General features: G+C 36.8%; 3 protein-coding genes across 6 annotated transcripts in view; 1 reads left to right on the top strand and 2 right to left on the bottom strand.

The window, feature by feature from the left end:
* The window catches only part of samd4a (sterile alpha motif domain containing 4A), a 45940-nt gene extending 39046 nt beyond the window's left edge, over positions 1-6894 (bottom strand). Inside the window, exons 1-2 of one of the 3 annotated variants that reach the window (XM_089120226.1) lie at positions 6355-6894; positions 3366-3946 (exon numbers count right to left, since the gene is read on the bottom strand). In XM_089120226.1, the coding sequence (XP_088976352.1) occupies positions 3366-3561 (196 nt within the window). In that variant the 5' untranslated portion in view covers positions 3562-3946; positions 6355-6894. The remainder of the gene's footprint in view (positions 1-3365; positions 3947-6354) is intronic. The other 2 variants (XM_089120225.1, XM_089120227.1) reach the window with 2 other exon arrangements.
* A 509-nt stretch (positions 6895-7403) lies between these two features.
* On the top strand, positions 7404-15881 carry ero1a (endoplasmic reticulum oxidoreductase 1 alpha). Its single transcript, XM_039672288.2, has 16 exons — positions 7404-7789; positions 8587-8706; positions 8792-8875; positions 8958-8996; positions 9067-9143; positions 9250-9323; positions 9478-9598; positions 10715-10761; positions 10918-10926; positions 11002-11028; positions 11578-11670; positions 11753-11999; positions 12679-12748; positions 12829-12915; positions 12997-13133; positions 13216-15881. Exons 1-16 carry the CDS (start codon positions 7697-7699, stop codon positions 13277-13279), a joined length of 1389 nt encoding a protein of 462 aa, XP_039528222.2. The 5' UTR covers positions 7404-7696; the 3' UTR covers positions 13280-15881.
* The window catches only part of gpr137c (G protein-coupled receptor 137c), a 27539-nt gene continuing 24880 nt past the window's right edge, over positions 15744-18402 (bottom strand). Inside the window, exon 7 of one of the 2 annotated variants that reach the window (XM_039672318.2) lies at positions 15744-17651. In XM_039672318.2, coding sequence (XP_039528252.2) covers positions 17426-17651 — 226 coding nt within the window. In that variant the 3' untranslated portion in view covers positions 15744-17425. Of the gene's footprint in view, positions 17655-18402 lie in introns of both variants that reach the window. The other variant, XM_039672310.2, reaches the window with a different exon arrangement.

Below are 18402 nucleotides of genomic sequence, written 5' to 3'. Positions count from 1 at the left end.
AGCTTCAGAGCTTAAAACTTTCTTCAGATTATAAACAAAGCATTTATTATTTGATCAAGCTCCTTGTGATGTCACACGGGCAAATGCATTTGCATATGCCTGCCTCCAGAGCAAGACACAGATGAATAGTTTTACATCACGAGATAGGCCCCGCCTACTGCCATTCAGTCACTTATCAGCTGACTCTTGTCAACACCGTGTGCAAGCGCAACATCAAAAGCAAATAGAATCCATTATAAATACTGACGCTGTCTACACTGGATACAGTAGACGCCTCTTCACTTTACTTCAGTCGCCAGACAAGAGGACAACTGTAGAGTAAATAGAAGCCTAAGGAACATTCGTTTTGTCCTGTTAAAACAGCTCATTTGCGTCTCTGTACAGACTTGCAGGGACAAGAGGACAGTTTATTTTTAAAGGCGTCCTGGATTGCTTTGGAGTATTATTCACCTTATGTTGTCACTCCCAGACAATCAACCCCAAAGCAAAAAGATCAATACATTAACTGATTTATGGGACAATTCTAAAGCCCTAACATTTCAGCTCTAACTGGAGATTCACTACAAAACATAATTTAACAGTGTGACAATGATCAAACAACTCTCCCGTCACAATGGACAGTGACAGTTCAGTCCAGCTGGTTCGGTTTAGAAACTGTATTTTAATGTTTGGGTGTTTGACATTTCCGAAGGTACATTGCAGCGTCTCACAGAGAGGCAACAATGTTGGAAAAACAACTCAAAGAGCCTTCATCATCTCAAACACACACACACACACAGAGGTATGAAGTCAGTCATTCATAACAACAGTGCCCCTCCTGTCCGGGCTCTAGTCTTCCTCTGGGTTGTGAGGTGGAGGGGTGGAAAAAGGGCCAAGGGTTCCAACTCAGACAGGAATAATATTCCGACAAACACGTACCCTCTCTTGTTTACGCACATAGAGTTACACACACACTCTCTGTTTTATCTGACGTCCACACTGGATGGAACGGTCGAAAAATTCTAACAACAACAAAACCTAGGCCAGGGCTGTGTAGCTTTGTGTGTTTTGGCTTCACTTCTTTCATAGATACTTGATCGCAAATATGCCACCTTAAACCACTGTACTGATGGTGTTTAAGACTAATAGAAATAAATGAAGGTATCATCACCAAGTAAATGTAAACGCTACTGCACAAGAACAGCCTTTTTAGCATTTAAAATGTAAGATCAGAAACTGAATACATATGCAATTTTACCTGTGACTAACACAAAACACACATGCATTTTGTAAATGTGTACGATGCTGAGATGAGAGGCAAATAAGTTGCATCATTTGGGTCAGGGGAACAAGGCAGCTCCTTCACAGAGGGGAATAAGTAGGTCATTGTGGATTCCTCTCATTGGCGCAGCTCTTTCCAAATAGTTGCATCTTTCCACTCAACTTCCAGCTGCGAGTTAACGCCGAATACACCGTTCTAATGAACAGGGATGTCTTAAAGTGGTCATTTACAGGCCTTTGATTTGAGGATAGATGAGAATACTCGTTCTAAAATAAAATTCAACATGACATGTCTAATCAAAATACAACATATATGTAATAGTAATATAGTTATATGCAAGATATTTAAATATATACACAACAGTCAATATTTGAAGTGGATCAAAACCTTTTATCAAAGTTATACATCAATTTTGAACAATACTTTTGCTTGTCTTTAGACAAGAAATCATGATCATTTTTATCAAACTTGTATATTTAAGTTCAGTAATTTCACTTAAATGGCAATGAAGATTACCTATTAATTGTCATTTAAGTGAAATTACTGAACTTAAATATACAAGCTTGATAAAAATGGTCATTTTAGAAGAAAATTTCAAATGGCATTTAGAGGCTTTTGCATCTGAACTCTTCATATATATATATATATATATATATATGTGTGTATATTTATTTATAAATGTTTTATTAATATATAAAATATTAATATTTCATATAAATGATTTATATATATATATATATATATATATATATATATACATGCAAATATTTCTCAAATATATACAAGCATGTGTTACACAAAATATTTATGCACACTACACACATATATTATGTAAACACAAAGTTTTAATTTGGATATTAATTTGCATTTATATATATAAATTAGTTTTAATTTGGATATTAATTTATATACACAGTATATATTAATTAATTTATATTTATTATATATTAATATATATATATATATATATATATACGTACACATACTGTACCTATATACATACACATTTATATACATTACAAAAATTCTGTAAAATATCAACGTGAGATTGGTTAAAATTTTGCTGATCTAAACAAGTCAAAACGTAACCTTCATACAGGAAAGAAGACAACTAAAACGTCTGAAGTGAGATAGTTAATGAGGGCCCAGGCTAAACCAGACGTCTGCTTGAATGAAAGAATAAGTGCTGATTAACCAAAGAATCCCTGCCGGCTGGTGAGTAATAGGAAGCTGACATGAGCTTTTGGCTGACATAGGCAGGACCACGTAATACTGCCCTTAAGTGAATCACACAGGTAGGCATGCACAGACAATCACATTTGGAGCGCATTCATTCAAAAGGTCACCACCACATACAGTACAAGCATGCAAATCCACCATCTGCAATTACAAACCAGAAACTCATCATCAACGTATGATTCCAAAAGCATATACACTAGAAATACACCATCCAGAAGGGTTTCAGATGAGCTGCACCCCGTCAGCTGGTTTTAATGTCAGTGGACACACCAGGGTGAGGACCACTTTAAAAACTTCATGAGATCTTCTTTGATGTCTTCATCTTGAAGTTTTAGAATAACAATGACAGAGCTGCACTAAAATCCCTCATATAAAATACAACACGCACCACTGCCACGAGGCTCTTTATGAGTCTCAGCCCACTATAAACTCTGATGGGAATCCCATGTTTGAGTTTTAGAGCATGTATGTGTGCAAGAAAGAAATATGCAATTTTTCACGCACGTATGAAATACCCTCAAGTCATGCCTTCAGCTCAGCATGTTGGTCTTTTGCATACATTAATGTGCTCTTTCGTCATTTGGCAATTTTCCATGGTCACATGCACATTTCCTCAAATTTAGCACAACACCATAGATACAAAATCACATATTATGCTTTTTAAATACAGATTGGAGTCAGAGCGAATCTATTACATGAATCTTGAAGTTGTACCAATGTCTAATGGGTAGGTTGAAGACACCAAGAAACCTCTACATGAACCAAAAGACCTGGGTGCACCTGTCCTTAACAGGTACAGCTCAACACCAAGCGCTTGCATACGGTTAGCAGTACTGGTAGAAAAGGTGGTAGCTTCTGTACTGACCTGGATTATTGGCCTCCCTTTCCAGAACATGCAGCTCAGTGCAGTCAGCCAAGGAATGCTCCAGACAGAGCTGAAGGAAGCGTGCTTGGGTCCGACTGACCCGCTTGAGGAGAGACAGTAACGCCACTGTCTGTTCGCACTCGTTCCAACCCTTAAACCAGCCGGCGAGGACTCCCACCTGGTCACGAAACATCATGATCTGGTGGGCAGGCTCACAGTACCAAGAATTGGAAATCGGGTTCGTCAAGCGGGGGGGAGAGAAATGGCCACGACCCAATGATGTTGCTTTGCAGCTTAGTGGAGACTCACCACCTTGCCCTCACTTTTGGTTTGACAGAGAATAACCCTTTGAGATTTTATTTGCTAGTGGGAACCAACGTATTGCATCTTTGTTCTTGGGTTTTGGGAGTTAGACTTGGTGGTAGGAAATCCCTGTTTGAAGCTTTTGATGTGGTATTTGTCAGAGCTCTCCTGCCCTCTGGCCACTTCAGGCTTACACAACTTTCCTCAGCTTTCCTCCAGCATACAGTGACTGTCCAGCTTTAGTTTTGATGGCATTTTCCACAGAGAACATCTCCTTTCTGTAAAAGTAAAGAGTAGAGATTTTACAGTCCATATTTCAGAAGAAAAACATACACAAAAAGGCAAGCCCTGGTAAAAATGTCATCTTAAAGCTGGAAATTGTGTTTTGGAAGCTTCTTTATGAACCAAGCTGGTCTTTAAGCTGTTCAGCCAGTTCCAAAAAAAGCATGACTACCTTATGCTGGTTTGGCCAGCTGATAGTATACTGTACTTGCTATTAGTCTACCAGCTAGTAGACTGTATAGTCCATATATTTTGAATCTCATTGCTGGTTTCCATACCCTTGGAATCTGATGGATGACTCTTTCAGACTGACAATGACAAGTACATAACATTTCTTCCAAGAAACACAAACAGGGTAAACATTTATAACAAGTTGGCAAATATCAATGGTTTCGAGGTATGAAACAACTCTATATACTTTCCTTTCCAGAGACAACAAAGGTAAAAAAAAAAACCAAATGACCCAAATGAAAACAAACGTAAATGAATCAGTGTTTTGAGTCATTTCAATGCAGAGACTTCTAGTTTTCACTCACAAGCTGACTTTAGTACAAAAAAATAGCATTAGTCCATTATCTAAATGAAAAAGAAAAGAACAACAACGAGGAATCTATAAACTAGCTAGCACATCTCATTCAGAAACAAAAGAATCTTCTCAATAGTGATTCTCGCATCTACGTACCTCGGTGAGAGCCGTCGAGTTGATTGTTAAATTCTGCACGTGTTACAATTACAAAAAGGACAGAAAAGAGGTGAAAAATGTATGATCTTTCGCAAATTAAGAATAATTCATAAATGTCGTAAAACTTAGGCCTATTCTATGGGGACAGACAAAGGTCTATATTAAAAACACCTTTATCAATGGATTTATTTACACAGATTAATTGTTCACCACAAGGCTATGTGCCCTAACAAAGTAAATATAGCCTATTCAATTTTTATTTAATGCAGACTCAAACAGACTATGTTAGCAAAAACAAAACAAAAACGTTTTGGAAGCGATTGTGCGTTTAAATTAGAGGTCGACCATATGTTTTTTTTCACGCAGATGCCGATACCGATCTTTTGAAATCCGGGTCGGCCGATGGCCGATGGCCGATTAATGCCGCCGATTTATTTAGGCCGATATTTGCTTGGTTTTTAACCTCTATTTGAAAGATAAATTGTAAAAAAAATGATACTTACTTAACACAGACAACCTTTCTAAACAAAAACATTTTATCCTCTTGTCCTGAAACATGTATTTTTGGTTTGTTTTGTTTGTTGAGGACAAAGACAAATGGACATAACCTAATTATTACCAAAAAAGGAGAAAAAAAACTTTAAATGATTGAATTTTTTATATATAAGATTTAGTACATTTTATTTAATTTAACTTCTAAAAATAACGTATTTCTGCTGCTCACTCTGCTGGAAAATGACTCTAGCGGGTGCGTCAAACACGTGTTCCACGACAACACTAGGCTGCCCAAAGATGCGCCTGCCTAATAATCGGCTTGATATACTTGGATATTGGCTGATGCCGATTATGTTAAAAATTGGCTTCATGTTAAAAATGGCCTATGTTAAAAATTGGTGAAAGTGGTCTACCTCTAGTTTAAATGAATCATTTGACAATTCAATGACTCAATCACACAATTAAAAAGACTCGCTGATCGCCACCTACTGACATAACGATGGATCACGCAAACAGAAAACAAATCCTTTTTAGTGATACTAAAGATTCGAGTCTGAGATGAGATGAATCAAAAATCAAAAGTAGCTATTTCTGAGGGGCTATTGACACATTAGCGGGCGCGAGCAATTCAGAATTAGTGAGCATCTATTAAAAGCACGCGGTGACGTTACACACAGATGAACTGTAAAAGGGAACTCCTCAAGGATAACGCAGCCTCAATATCTTTTTCTGAGTCCTGTATGACAACCTAAATACGGCTACACACTTAACTCCAAAAGCATCAGATGTGGACAAATAAAAATAAACACAGGCTTTCGGTTTCTATTCGGGTTCGGCATCTACTCAAGCGAACGTCTAGTTTAGCTAATCCGAACTGAATCGCAGACTGTCCAGAACATTTCCAAAAATTGTTGCTCGACTGTCCCTACTGTAAGTGTGTACAGCCCTCATTTTCACAACTCTTAAAATCTGAAGCAATTCCCCACTCTTAAATTCAGCAGTGTGGTTGGTTACCCCGCATAACCCCTTTTTAGGTAGCCTATTAATGAACAATCCGAAACCTTTAATAAAATAGATGCGATTTCCATTTTTAATACTCAATGAGTAGCCTATACCCACAGAACGCTACTGTTGTAGCAAAAAAAAGCTGTGACGAGAGATTTTGCAACCCGAGTTTATACTGTAAAAGGCTTGATATACTAGTAAAAACCCTCAGAAGTGACTTACCTAAAGGCACAGTTGCATTGGTGCTGGTCACAGGACAGGACTGGACGGGACGGGGAGCGGTGCCCCTTCACTCTGGGTCAGTGTGTTTGTCCATCTTGACGAGGTTTTTCTCCCCGCAGTCAGTCGCTCTTGTTTAAGCAGCAGAGGAGAGTCTCGGCATCGCTTCCCACATGCTAATAATTAACACGGAGCATTACGTCAGGGGCTTGGCAGCACAAGGAAGCACAAAAATAGAGAATGGAGTTAGGGAGCAGATCGTATTGCTTATCCTACAGGAGACGACTGACCGGGAATCAGGTTTTTTTTGTTTTGTTTTGTTTTTCTAGGGAGAAAAGAGTCCGAGAAGTGTCCGCATCAAACTGGACAATGTTACAGCAGGAGTGGAAGTTTTGTTTGAACTGTTTAGAGGGGAGGGGTAGCTAGATAAAAAGTTCTGTTCGTCGACGTCTGAGGACGTTTGTTTTAGAATGGAATTTTGTTCATTTGACCTAACTGTGACGCGCTGAATGTGGGTTACAAAGTGTCGAAAAAGGAAACTTGGACACACTCGATTCCGCCCTTGAATTCTTCAACTACAGCGAGGCTCCTTGCAGTAGCGGATTCCGTCCATGGGATGGCGCTGCTCCACCACAGTTTGAAATCACATGAGACAGACAGATCAATCGGAAACATTAGAAACAATATATAGAATATTATAAATAAATATTATTCTAAGAAAAGAGAGATATCTGCTAAAAATATTCATATTATACTGTATAATTACAAGAAAATACAGACAGGTCTAAAACATGTTGCTGTATTACACTTGAAAAAAGGTTTCTTGATTTTTAACAGTTAAATAAAAAGATGTAGGCTACTGTATTTAAAAGTTCTGCTTGTTTAAGAAGAGAACATCACTAGAAACATCAATTTCACCATCAGAAAATATCTGATTCTGTACGTACGGTTGACAGATTGTAACACCGCCTATTAACTTAGTATTTGGCGACATCATGCGGAGAACTGCATGTAGTGCAATTTTCATCCAAAGGAAGGCGTTCCTCCTAGTTCATATTAGAAGAGCTGATATTACTGTTGAACCCGACAGATTCACTGAGACAGTTATATGATAATAAAATAAAGCATATTTTGTGACAAAATGCTTTGTGAATGTGCGTTAGCTCCAATCATTCATTGTATCGGGTGTCGTGTCGCAGCAGTGAGTTGGGTCACGTACTTCACGTAGCGGCTGATTCAATCGGAAGTGAACGTGTCTTTGCGTGTTATTTGTTTGAACTACGCATTACACAAATACGTGTAAGCAGCAGTGCGAAGAAGACCCGTTTGTGCCGAACTCGGTTCAATGACAATGACATCTTTCATTCTGTTGGCTGTTTTACTCACTAGCGTTCACGTGACGACAGCTGGATCCGCTGCTCACAGGTGCTTCTGTCAGGTGAGACGCACAAATACAACATCGCTTTGGAAACAAATTTTAGTTAATCAAATATGTGTCACTGACCTAAAAATTACAATAGTAATGGTTTATTTTATCTGAAACCATACAAATATGCTATAATCACTCAAATATAGCATACCCTGTGTTATATTCCCACTGTCATGGAACATGGCTACTATTATATTTTTTATTAATATTTTGTATGTTATTTTATATTTTCCGTCTTGATTTTAATTTTAGTCGAAGTAACTTTATTGTGTTGTGTGTTTTCTTTTTTTAGTTCAGTTTTATTTATTTTAGTTCAATGAGACATTTTTGCCATTGGCAACTAACTGAAATAAAATTATTTAAACATTGTATTTTATTTCAGTTAGTTTATTTTGTTTTAAGTAAATTATATATATATTTTATTGTGAACTATAATTATCCTGTTTGAAATTGTGATTTAGTGGCCTACAAAGTAATTTCTATAATTGTTTTGTAGTTATGATCAGCTCAGATATTTCATCAACTTTGGGGCTCTTTGTGTGTGATTAAGTAATATTATTTTATAATTTCTATATCCACCACAAATAACTTGGCTGAAAAGGTGTAGTGATATATAAAGTAGGCTACTATACTACTACAATTTGCAACCATCACCACACCATACCATCCATCACAGTACTTTTATTTGTAAACGCATGTTCTGAGACTGATTGTTGTTAGTGTCTATTTGCGAATAAACCTGATTAAGCAATAAATGTTGAAATTTGTCACTTTTGATTGATTAACTCATGTCATTTTGGTTGTAGGTCACTGGTGATCTTGATGATTGTGCTTGTGATGTTGAGACCATCGACAGTTTCAACAACAAAGAAATCTTTCCCAAACTACAGAAACTACTATCATCTGATTATTTCCGGTTTTACCAGGTGATTTTATTGTTGACAATAGGCTACATAAAGTGAAAATATCTATTCATTGTTCATCTCTAATATTCAATAGTCTGCTCCTCAGGTCAATCTGAACAACCCCTGTCCGTTCTGGACAGACCACAGCCAGTGTGGACTCAAATACTGTGCTGTGAAACCGTGTACACCGGTGAGTTTGCAAAGTTCATTCAGATGATTTTGTCTTGCGGGATTCTGTAAAATGAAAAGACTCATTGTGTCTCTCTGAGCAGAGTGAAGTACCAGAAGGCCTTAAATCCAGCAGTTATAAGGTATTAGAAAGTCATATAAGGTATACCATGCATATTGTTGTTGTTGGATGTTAATCATTTTTCCCTGTAGTATTCAGAAGCTGCTAGTCAGGATATACAGAAATGTGAGAAGGCAGAAAAACTTGGAGCTGTCAACAGTTCTCTGAGGTTCGTTTAAAAAGTGTTGCACCTTCTGAGAGTCAAGAATACCCCAAGATTTCTTAACTTTTTGACCTTGTCTGTGTAAGTTCTCACTCAGTGTTTCTCTGTGTAGTGATGAGACACTTCAGGCTCTTCAAGAGTGGAAGAAACACGATGATGAATCAGATCGTTTCTGCATGTTGGATGGTAGTTTGTTAGTTTGATCAAATAATCTGTTTTTTTCTTTATTTGAGGTGCCTGATAATTGGCAAGCTCACATTGGGCTACAATAGCCGTATGCTTTACAGCTTTAAGTCATCCTCCACAGGCCGCGCCATTGATTTCTTTTGTCTTTTTTTAGATGAGGACTCACCTGAATCAAAGTATGTTGATCTCCTGCTTAACCCTGAGCGTTTCACCGGCTATAAAGGACCAGAGGCCTGGCGGATCTGGAACAGCATATATGAGGAGAACTGCTTCAAGTAAAGAGTCACAGTCACATTTATTCTGATCAGTGTGCAAATTATTCAGTTGAACTTCAGGGGGTCCACTAGACTAGATAGAGCGCTCACACCGAGCATATCGTTCCGCACTCATGGCCAAAGGAGTATACTTTTAAAGGCTAAACTGTGCACGAGATGGAGCGGCACGTGGACAATTAAGTATAGGGCCTTAAGAATAGTTAGCCAACTATCTTAGCCATCTAACTTCATGGTCTTTTGATAGCAATTTTGTTAAATGTCAATCACAACATCTATTCGTGAGTGTTTTGTGCACTCTGACTTAAACACTCAGTCCTTTTCTGATTATTTGTAAAATAGGTTATTGACATATCGTACATGACATAAAAAAAACTGTGAACCTTTAACATTTGTGATTACTGAAATGTTTGAAATGCTGTTTGAAATTAATTAACACTAGATTTCAGAGGTTTGGGGTCAGTAAGATTATTTTTAAGGAAATTAATATTATTCAGCAAGGATGCGTTATATTGATCAGAAAAGACATTTATAATGATGCAAAATATTTATTTTTCAAATAAATGCTGTTTAACTTTGTATTAATCAAAGAAAAATCCACAAAAATATTAAGCAGCACAACTGTTTCAACATTGATAATAATAAGAAATGTTTCTTGAGCATCAAATCAGCTTATTAGAATGATTTCTGACACTGAAGACTGGAGTAATGATGCTGACAATTCAGCTTTGCATCACAATAATAAATTACATTTTAAAAATAATAAAATAGAAAACAGTTATTTTAAATTGTATTCATATTTCACAATATTACTGATTTTACTGTATCAAATAAATGCAACCTTGGTGAACATAAGACTTCTTTTTAAAAACATCAAAACACTTAATGTAATAAAAAGAATACATACTTTTAAGACCCCCTTCCAAAAGGTTCAGGCCTTAATTAGTTGGTTCATACCTGCAAAACCCATCCATAATGTTCACCCTAAATCTTTTGACTTCTTTTGATGTTATGTCAAGACGTACAGTAGGATCAGCTGCAGATCAGATTCTTAAATTTGTAATCCCACAGTACTCATAATGTTGTAACAACTGCCATTCTTTTTTGTTACTTTTTCAGACCGTATTCAGTTAAGCGACCGCTGAATCCTTTGGTGTCCTACAGTGGTGAGCATTTATTGTTAATGCATTGTTTTGTGTTTTTGAGTCTAAAATGTGTCAGTTTTAAAGCACATAGATTTTTCAGTACACACAGTAGATCAAATAGTGATGCTCAAGACCTATAATCCTCTCTCTCTCTCTCTCTCTTTCTGTCCACTTTAGGAGATGATGGTAAGGTCATGTTCTTCAGAAACATTTAACCCAATTTGATTATCTAGATAATGACAAGTCTATTTCATTTTTAAGGTCAGGGGTTCCATCGCTGGCTGGAGGGTAAGTGACTCTTGCTATTATGCTATTACTCACCCTCAAGTTGTTTCAAACCTTTAACACAAAATGAGATATTTTGAAGAATGTCAGTAACAGTCGATAGGCCCAATTGACTTCCATAGTACTTTTTTTCCTCCATACTATGGAAGTCAATGGGGCCCGGCCCATCAACTGTTTAGTTACCGACATTCTTCAAAGTATCCTTTGTGTTCACATTTACATTTATTTATTTATTCATTATTTTATTTATTTATCCAAAACGACTTACAATTGCTATATATGTCAGAGGTCGCACGCCTCTGGAGCAACTAGGGGTTAAGTGTCTTGCTCAGGGACACATTGGTGTCTCACAGAGGATTTAAAACCAGAGTCGCTCACACCAAAGGCATGTGTCTTATCCACTGCGCCCTGTTCAGCAGAAGAAAAAAAATCATACAGGTTTGGAACAACTTAAGGCTGATTAAATGATGACAGAACTATGCCTTTTAAAGTGCTCTATTTTTATAATGTTGTATTGACATGTTCCTTATATTCCTCTTGTTGTTTCCCCAGGCTTGTGTGTGGAGAAACGAGCTTTCTTCAGGCTGATCTCAGGACTGCATTGCAGTATAAACATACACCTGAGTGCCAGGTACCTCCTCAATGGTGAGAAGTACTACTAGTTTGTTTCTTTATAATTATTCAAATTTCCTGGCACTGTTTAAACTTGTCTGATTTGATTGGTCAGAAAACTGGTTCGAAATGAAGTGGGGTCACAATGTGTCCGAGTTCCAGCTGAGGTTTGACGAGGAGCTGACAGAAGGGGAGGGGCCGAAGAGGCTACGCAACCTCTACTTCCTGTACCTCATTGAGCTGCGTGCTCTGGCCAAGATTCTACCATATTTTGAACGTTCCACCTTCCATTTGTACACCGGCCAGCCGACACAAGACAACGAGAACAAGAAACTGCTTTTAGAGCTCCTCCATGTGGCCAAGTAAGAGCATTGCAGTGGTTGCATCAAAACTGGAACCAACCCATTTAGTGTGGTTAAAATATTGGGTTATGAATATTTTTATTTTGGTAATATTTTTATATATATATATAACTAAAGGCTACAATAAACTATGCGATATTTGCATAAAAAAATTAAAGAAATTGATAACAGCAGTCAGAAGAGAGAATGACGTGAAGTTTGCCGTCACTCCATCAGCTGTTGTATTAGAAACGCCCTTTGTTTTTTGTCATTTACTAAAAAAGGTCATTTAACACAAAGCATACCATTATAATTGTGTATTAAATTATTTTTAAAATGAAAATATGAACAACTTTATTAGATTTGCCATGTTAACTGGAAACGTATTTGTATTAAATGTTATAAATAAAAGTTAGCAGAGTTAATTTATTATCTATAAATAAACAAATGAGTACATTTAACAGTACATTATTATAGTGAATACAATATATACTGTAATAATGTAACTGTATAGATAATAATACATAATTTTAGATTTCTAATATAAATTCTTCAGTGTATAAATTGGGGGTTTATAAAAGATTGATGCCTACATTTTAAGATGGGGTTCCTCACACAAGGATGATGATATTTGGGGGTCCGTGTGAAACTCCTGGTGTAGTGTATTCCAGCCGAAATATAACTAATTCTTAATTCGCAGATCCTTTCCATTGCATTTTGACGAGACTGCTCTGTTTGCTGGAAATAAGAAAGAAGCCATGCAACTAAAGGTTGTTACAGTTACAACAATGTTACAGAAACGTACGTTTTTAGAGAAATAATAAATAAATTGTTTGTTCCCTGACTATAGGAAGACTTCAAGCGCACCTTTAAGAACATCTCGCGTATCATGGATTGTGTCGAATGCTTTAAATGCAGACTTTGGGGCAAACTGCAGGTAAGACAACAAAGATCGTGACGGGTAATCAGATAATGTTATTTGTGTTTATATGTGAAATTCAATAAATGTCTCTCATAGACCCAGGGCCTGGGAACCGCACTGAAAATCCTGTTCTCGGAAAGGCAAATCGAGGCCATGCCCAACACAAGCAACACCAATCCATCATTTCAGCTCAGCCGGCAGGAAATTGTGTCTTTGTTCAATGCCTTTGGAAGGTAAGTCACTCAAAAGAAATGTCTATGTCTATTTATGTACAAATATTTTTAGTTGAAATGGGTCATGATTTTTTTTTTTCAGGATCTCAACGAGTGTTAGAGAGTTGAAGAACTTCCGGTCGCTGTTGTCAAAGCTCAAACAGTGACAGTCCATCCTCTGGCAACAGTCAAGGGCTTGATGTCCATTATCACATGAAATGACGGAATTATATTCTTTTGGGTTGATAAATAACCGTTTTCAGAATGATGTTTTATAACAGCTGTTGATAAATACAGTTTAACAGCTCTTGCACTGTTTAACCCAAAAGAACTGAGCACTTTAGTCTCAAAACTGTAATGTTAGGGCTAATTTTACACTATTCAATGTTTTTGTATTACAAGTAACAAGTTTCCTCTTGGAAACTCAATGGAAATACATAAATATACTTTAAATGGTTTACAAGAGGGAGAAACGTTGCATTATATGAAGTTAAGCTGGCATTTCATTATAGGTGTACATTTTTTAGGGGGGGGGGGGGGTAAAGATGTGGTTATAATTGTTGTGTAGTCATTCCTGAATATGACAGATTTTATGAGCACCTTGACTACATTTAAGATCAATGTTTTATTTTGGACATCATTTTTCATTCACTGTAAAAAAAAATATTTTCAAGATTTGTTATCACAACATATTTTCTTTTGTCAAATCAACTTTATAATAATTTATTTAGTTGAGATAACTTATTATTTTGAGTTTCTGATGATTAAATTAATCCCCTTCATTGTATTAACTCACTTTTTCCAGTTCAATCAACAAAGGCAACCCAGGTTACTTACTTTTTTAAGTTAAACCAACAATATTTTTTTTTCAGTGTAGTAATCACTACATTTTTTATTTTGTCAAATCAACTTAAATAATTTATTTAGTTCAGATAACATATAATTTTGAGTTTTCTGATGATTAATCTCTTTCATTGAATTAACTCACTTTTTTACAGTTCAATGAACTTAAGACTTTAAGGCAACCAGGTTACTTACTTTAAGTTAAACCAACAATATTTTTTTACAGTGCTTTGATGTAAAGCAAGTACATGTGGGAGGTTTATATGCGTTTTATACATTTGCATTGATTCTTTTGACACTTTCAATGTGTACACTCCATATGTGATCTATATTGTTCCTTGGCAATCAAACCCTTGATATTGTTAGTTCCATGATCTTCCAGTTGAGATGTAATGCTACTGACAAAGGTTTGACATTACATGCTAAAACTGCTGAATATGCAAAGTGCTGAATCAAACATTAAATACACAGCTGGCGATCTTAAGAGGTGGACCCAAGATTCATAGGCTCCTCATTTAAGCTGTTCCATGAGACTCAGTGAGATCTAACCAAATTCAATTGTGGCCTGCAGTTCAGCCAAGAAACGAAAACACAATTAGGTTAAGACATTTATCAAGACAAATGAATGCTAGTATTTTAAATGGAAAACACAGAGGGAAAGAAAGAAACACTTTAGATCTGGAGTTGAAAAACATGTATGCATAGATACACTCCTGGGGGAAAAAAAAAATAAAGAAAAAGGGCCGAGCCAAAATGGCTGAACTCCAAGTTTTTAATTGTCTTAACTACAAATTATTAGCCAGGGAATTAGCAAAATGTTAGCAAATTCACCATTTGAAAAATGTACTGTTTCTTCAGAAAAGCATCAAATACAGAATTAAGTTTTTGGCAGAATATGATAAATCCACCAGTGTTTTGTGATTAACCCTCTGATGGTCTTCGTTTAGGAGTCACGTCCTGAGCCTTCCCGGTCAGAAGTGACCGGACACCTAATGAAACTTCCTCCATCCCAGTAAAAACCAATGCAATTTAATTTTGTTCTATAATATTTATTCTTTTTAGTTAAGTATTTTGAGACAATTTGATTAAATTTATTAATATTTATTGTCTATTTTTGTCATGGAAAAAATAACAATAATATATATATATATATATATATATATATATATATATATATTGTAACCACTAAATGACATGCACAGCTCTCTATGGAGAGGCATGCATGTGAATTCCCCGCTGTTTATGAACACTTTTTTTTTTTTTTTTTGTGGATTTGAATATATTTTAAGCAATCTCAAAAATGATTTCTTATTAAGTTTTAGATTTTTTTTTTTAGAAATAGTGATAAAAAAAGTGTTAGATTTTGCATTATAATTACAGCCAAACATTTGATTAGAAAGAGAAGCTTGTGTTTTCAAATTTTATACCCATTTTTTTCAGAATTTGTATCAAAAATGCAATTCATTCAATAATAACACTTTAACGTTTAAAAAAAATGTGGTGAATTTGAGTTTTTCTCAATTTTCCATTCATTTCCTATAGGGGTCATTTTTGAGCGAAATCCAAAATTGTGATTAATTTTTTTTACGACCACTTAGCATGCCCAGATCATGACGTCAATTTTTTTTTTTTTGTATTCACAAACCAAATGCAGAAAAGTCACCAAGTATCATAACCTTCCGATGAAGCTGTGATTTTTTTAAAATTATTCGGTCAGAAGTGACCGAGGACCATGAGAGGGTTAGTTAAATAGTTAAAACCATAAAAACCCAGACTTCACACCAGACCTGCTTTTAAAACAGTGCAATAAAACTTTATTTTTTATGGTAGTGCTTGTGTACATTTTTAATGAACTATGAACATGGGTAAACAAGTTACATTCATTGGCCTCAAACAAAAAAAAAAAAAGGCTTTACTTGCTCTTTTGCTAGATTCAAGAGTTGATAAGACAGATTTTCACAGTAACATTTTACAGACCAGACTCACATTTATAAATTAATAAAAAATAAAAACAAACCTACAACTCATACACGTCCCCATCCTTTCTCTGGTTAGTCAGGAAATGAACCCAATCAGCATTCAATTTGAACGCACAACCATTCCATCACTTAACGCTCATGTTCGCCAACATGTGAAAAGCTTTGCTACACATCAGCTGGCAGAAAGCAAGGAAGCAGGCCAACTTAAAATGTTCAAATCAATGAAAATCATCCACTTGTTTAGTACAGCATACACAAAATCCTGCAAGACGCTTTTTAAAATAACACATTTTAAAAATAAACCCAATAGAGCAGGTGCGAATGACGTTTCAACCATACAGCTGCCTATTCATCATATTTACACCACATCTGATGATTGCTTCAGCCAAATGATTGTTGATATCTTATACACAGCTCATAACATATGGAGCAGCAAATTAGGGGATACAAAAATAAGCTTCATTTTTTTGCTTTGTTTTTTGCTAAAAAACAAAACAATTACATTTCAGGGAAATGGAAAGGGCCGCTTCATTTAAGCTGGATATGGGGCACTGATTGCTGGCCAATCACGCTCCTGAAATACAATTATACAGGAACGAAGATATAAAGCTTATGAAACGTTCAATACAAACGTCAAATTTGTGCAACAATTTTTCATCTAGGAAACCCATACGATGGCACCATTTCTGGCTTCCCTAGAGAATGATATACTAGATTTTGACTACTGAAATACGCAGGTAAATTCACCCACAAGCCCTCAGAGTGTTCTTATGAAGCCAAGTACCAAAATATTAGAGGATGTAAGTAGAGTTAGTCACACTTGGTACATTTGAATACACTAGAGTTCAATCGTCATTCCAGGGATTGTGGGAATCAGGAGTCTTTGGGAAGCATGGAAACCTACTACCATAGATGGATTTAAGCACAGGCTCTTTGGCAACAGAATAAAAACGTTAAAGGAAATCAAGAAAGAGACACGTGGATTTCGTGAATGACAGTGCACGTTTGGTCCAAGTACCAACGGACCCAGAATCCTCTTTTACTTCCATGTCTCGGATGGACCATGGGCTCATGCTGTTTCTCAAAGACGAAGTAATATTAAAAAGTATACTCCCCAAAAATCCTCACCACCATCACATTCTGGCCTACACCTATTCCAACTGATCCAAATATGAACTGTAGGCCCACAGTAAGTGCAAAAAGTACATCCCAACTCACAGAGGGGAGTCCATGTGCTAAAGTCTAATTGCGACAACATTCTGAACCCAAGGAAAGTTGATGGGATGAATGGTTTTCGGTAATGAGAACATTAAAGAAAGAGGAAAATCTGGTCCATTTGGTCCAAATAAAGCACCCCCCCCCCCCATCTTGGAGTTGTCCCTTTAAAATTTTCAGCCACATGGATGCGAGCAGATCAATTGACTGAGGGGGAAGACAACCATAAAACACTGCTCAGTGATGTCCCAAACCTCACACTAGATGGATCCCACATTAGTTCTGAGGGGTGGTGTAGTGCGTTTGAGAGGTTGAGTAGTAGTTTTGAGGGGTGGAATAGTAATTGTGGTGTTGGTTGGTCTGATTGCTGCCGTAGGCAAAGAGTAGAGGGGCGGTTGATGTTTGGGGGCCGTTCAGCAGGTGAGGGATCGGCGTAAGGCTGCCATTCCTCTGGATAGAGCCGTACCAACTTGGGCCCGTCTGTGACGTGGACGACAGGATACTGCTGCAAAACAGAACCTTAACACGTAAGGCCCGTTCACACTAAGGAGGATAACTATAACAATAGAGATATCGTTCTAAATATAAAAGAATAGCAGAGTCACCACACTATCTCGCTATAATGAAGACATCACAGAGAAACAATATCGGTGAAATCAGTTGCAGGACGATTTTTTCCCAGCTTATGAACAGCCAATCAGTACCCACCCTTTTTTTAAGAGCTCAAATTTATACTTTGCAAGTGACGTCACAAGTACTGGCTGGCGGGTAAGAACTCCATTCTCCAGCAATGAAAATGTCGTCAGTTTTTATACAAAAGTTGGAAATGACACGCCAGATAGTTGTTGTGCGATTGGTTGCACTAACCAGATGAGATAAGCAACCTTCACAGTATAACGTTACACATCTGTGCAGTGATCATTCCATCACTCAAGGTAATTTCAACATTTGTTTGAATACAATGGGTGTATGATCATGTAGTTAACCGTGTCTTTAAGTTAACCTGTAGTTTCGTCAATCAACGCCACCAGCTGGTTCGGCGAGTCAGCTTTTGTGAGCAAGCGGCAACCTCCCCGTCACGGAAGTGAATTAAACTGCAATTCATAGAGTGGCCGTTTGAGGCTGGCTGCAAAAGCGAGTCAAATCTGTATCTCCCTGCAGAAAAAAAACATGTTTACAGCCTGGTGGCAAATAGTTGTTTTGGTCTATATCGCTAATTTTGAGCGCGGATTTCTAGTGCATTTACTTGAACT

The sequence above is a fragment of the Pimephales promelas genome, chromosome 15, assembly GCF_988280905.1.
Source record: "Pimephales promelas chromosome 15, fPimPro1.hap1.1, whole genome shotgun sequence".
Lineage (NCBI taxonomy): Eukaryota > Metazoa > Chordata > Actinopteri > Cypriniformes > Leuciscidae > Pimephales > Pimephales promelas.
This window is presented reverse-complemented; position numbering and strand designations above follow the sequence as displayed.

What these genes read in the sequence shown, in the direction of transcription:
- ero1a (XM_039672288.2), top strand. Translation starts at nt 7,697, where the DNA reads ATGACAATGACATCTTTCATTCTGTTGGCTGTTTTACTCACTAGCGTT. An exon ending in CTCACAGGTGCTTCTGTCAG is followed by an intron (nt 7,790 to 8,586) that starts GTGAGACGCACA and finishes TTTTGGTTGTAG; the next exon opens with GTCACTGGTGATCTTGATGA. An exon ending in TCGTTTCTGCATGTTGGATG is followed by an intron (nt 9,324 to 9,477) that starts GTAGTTTGTTAG and finishes GTCTTTTTTTAG; the next exon opens with ATGAGGACTCACCTGAATCA.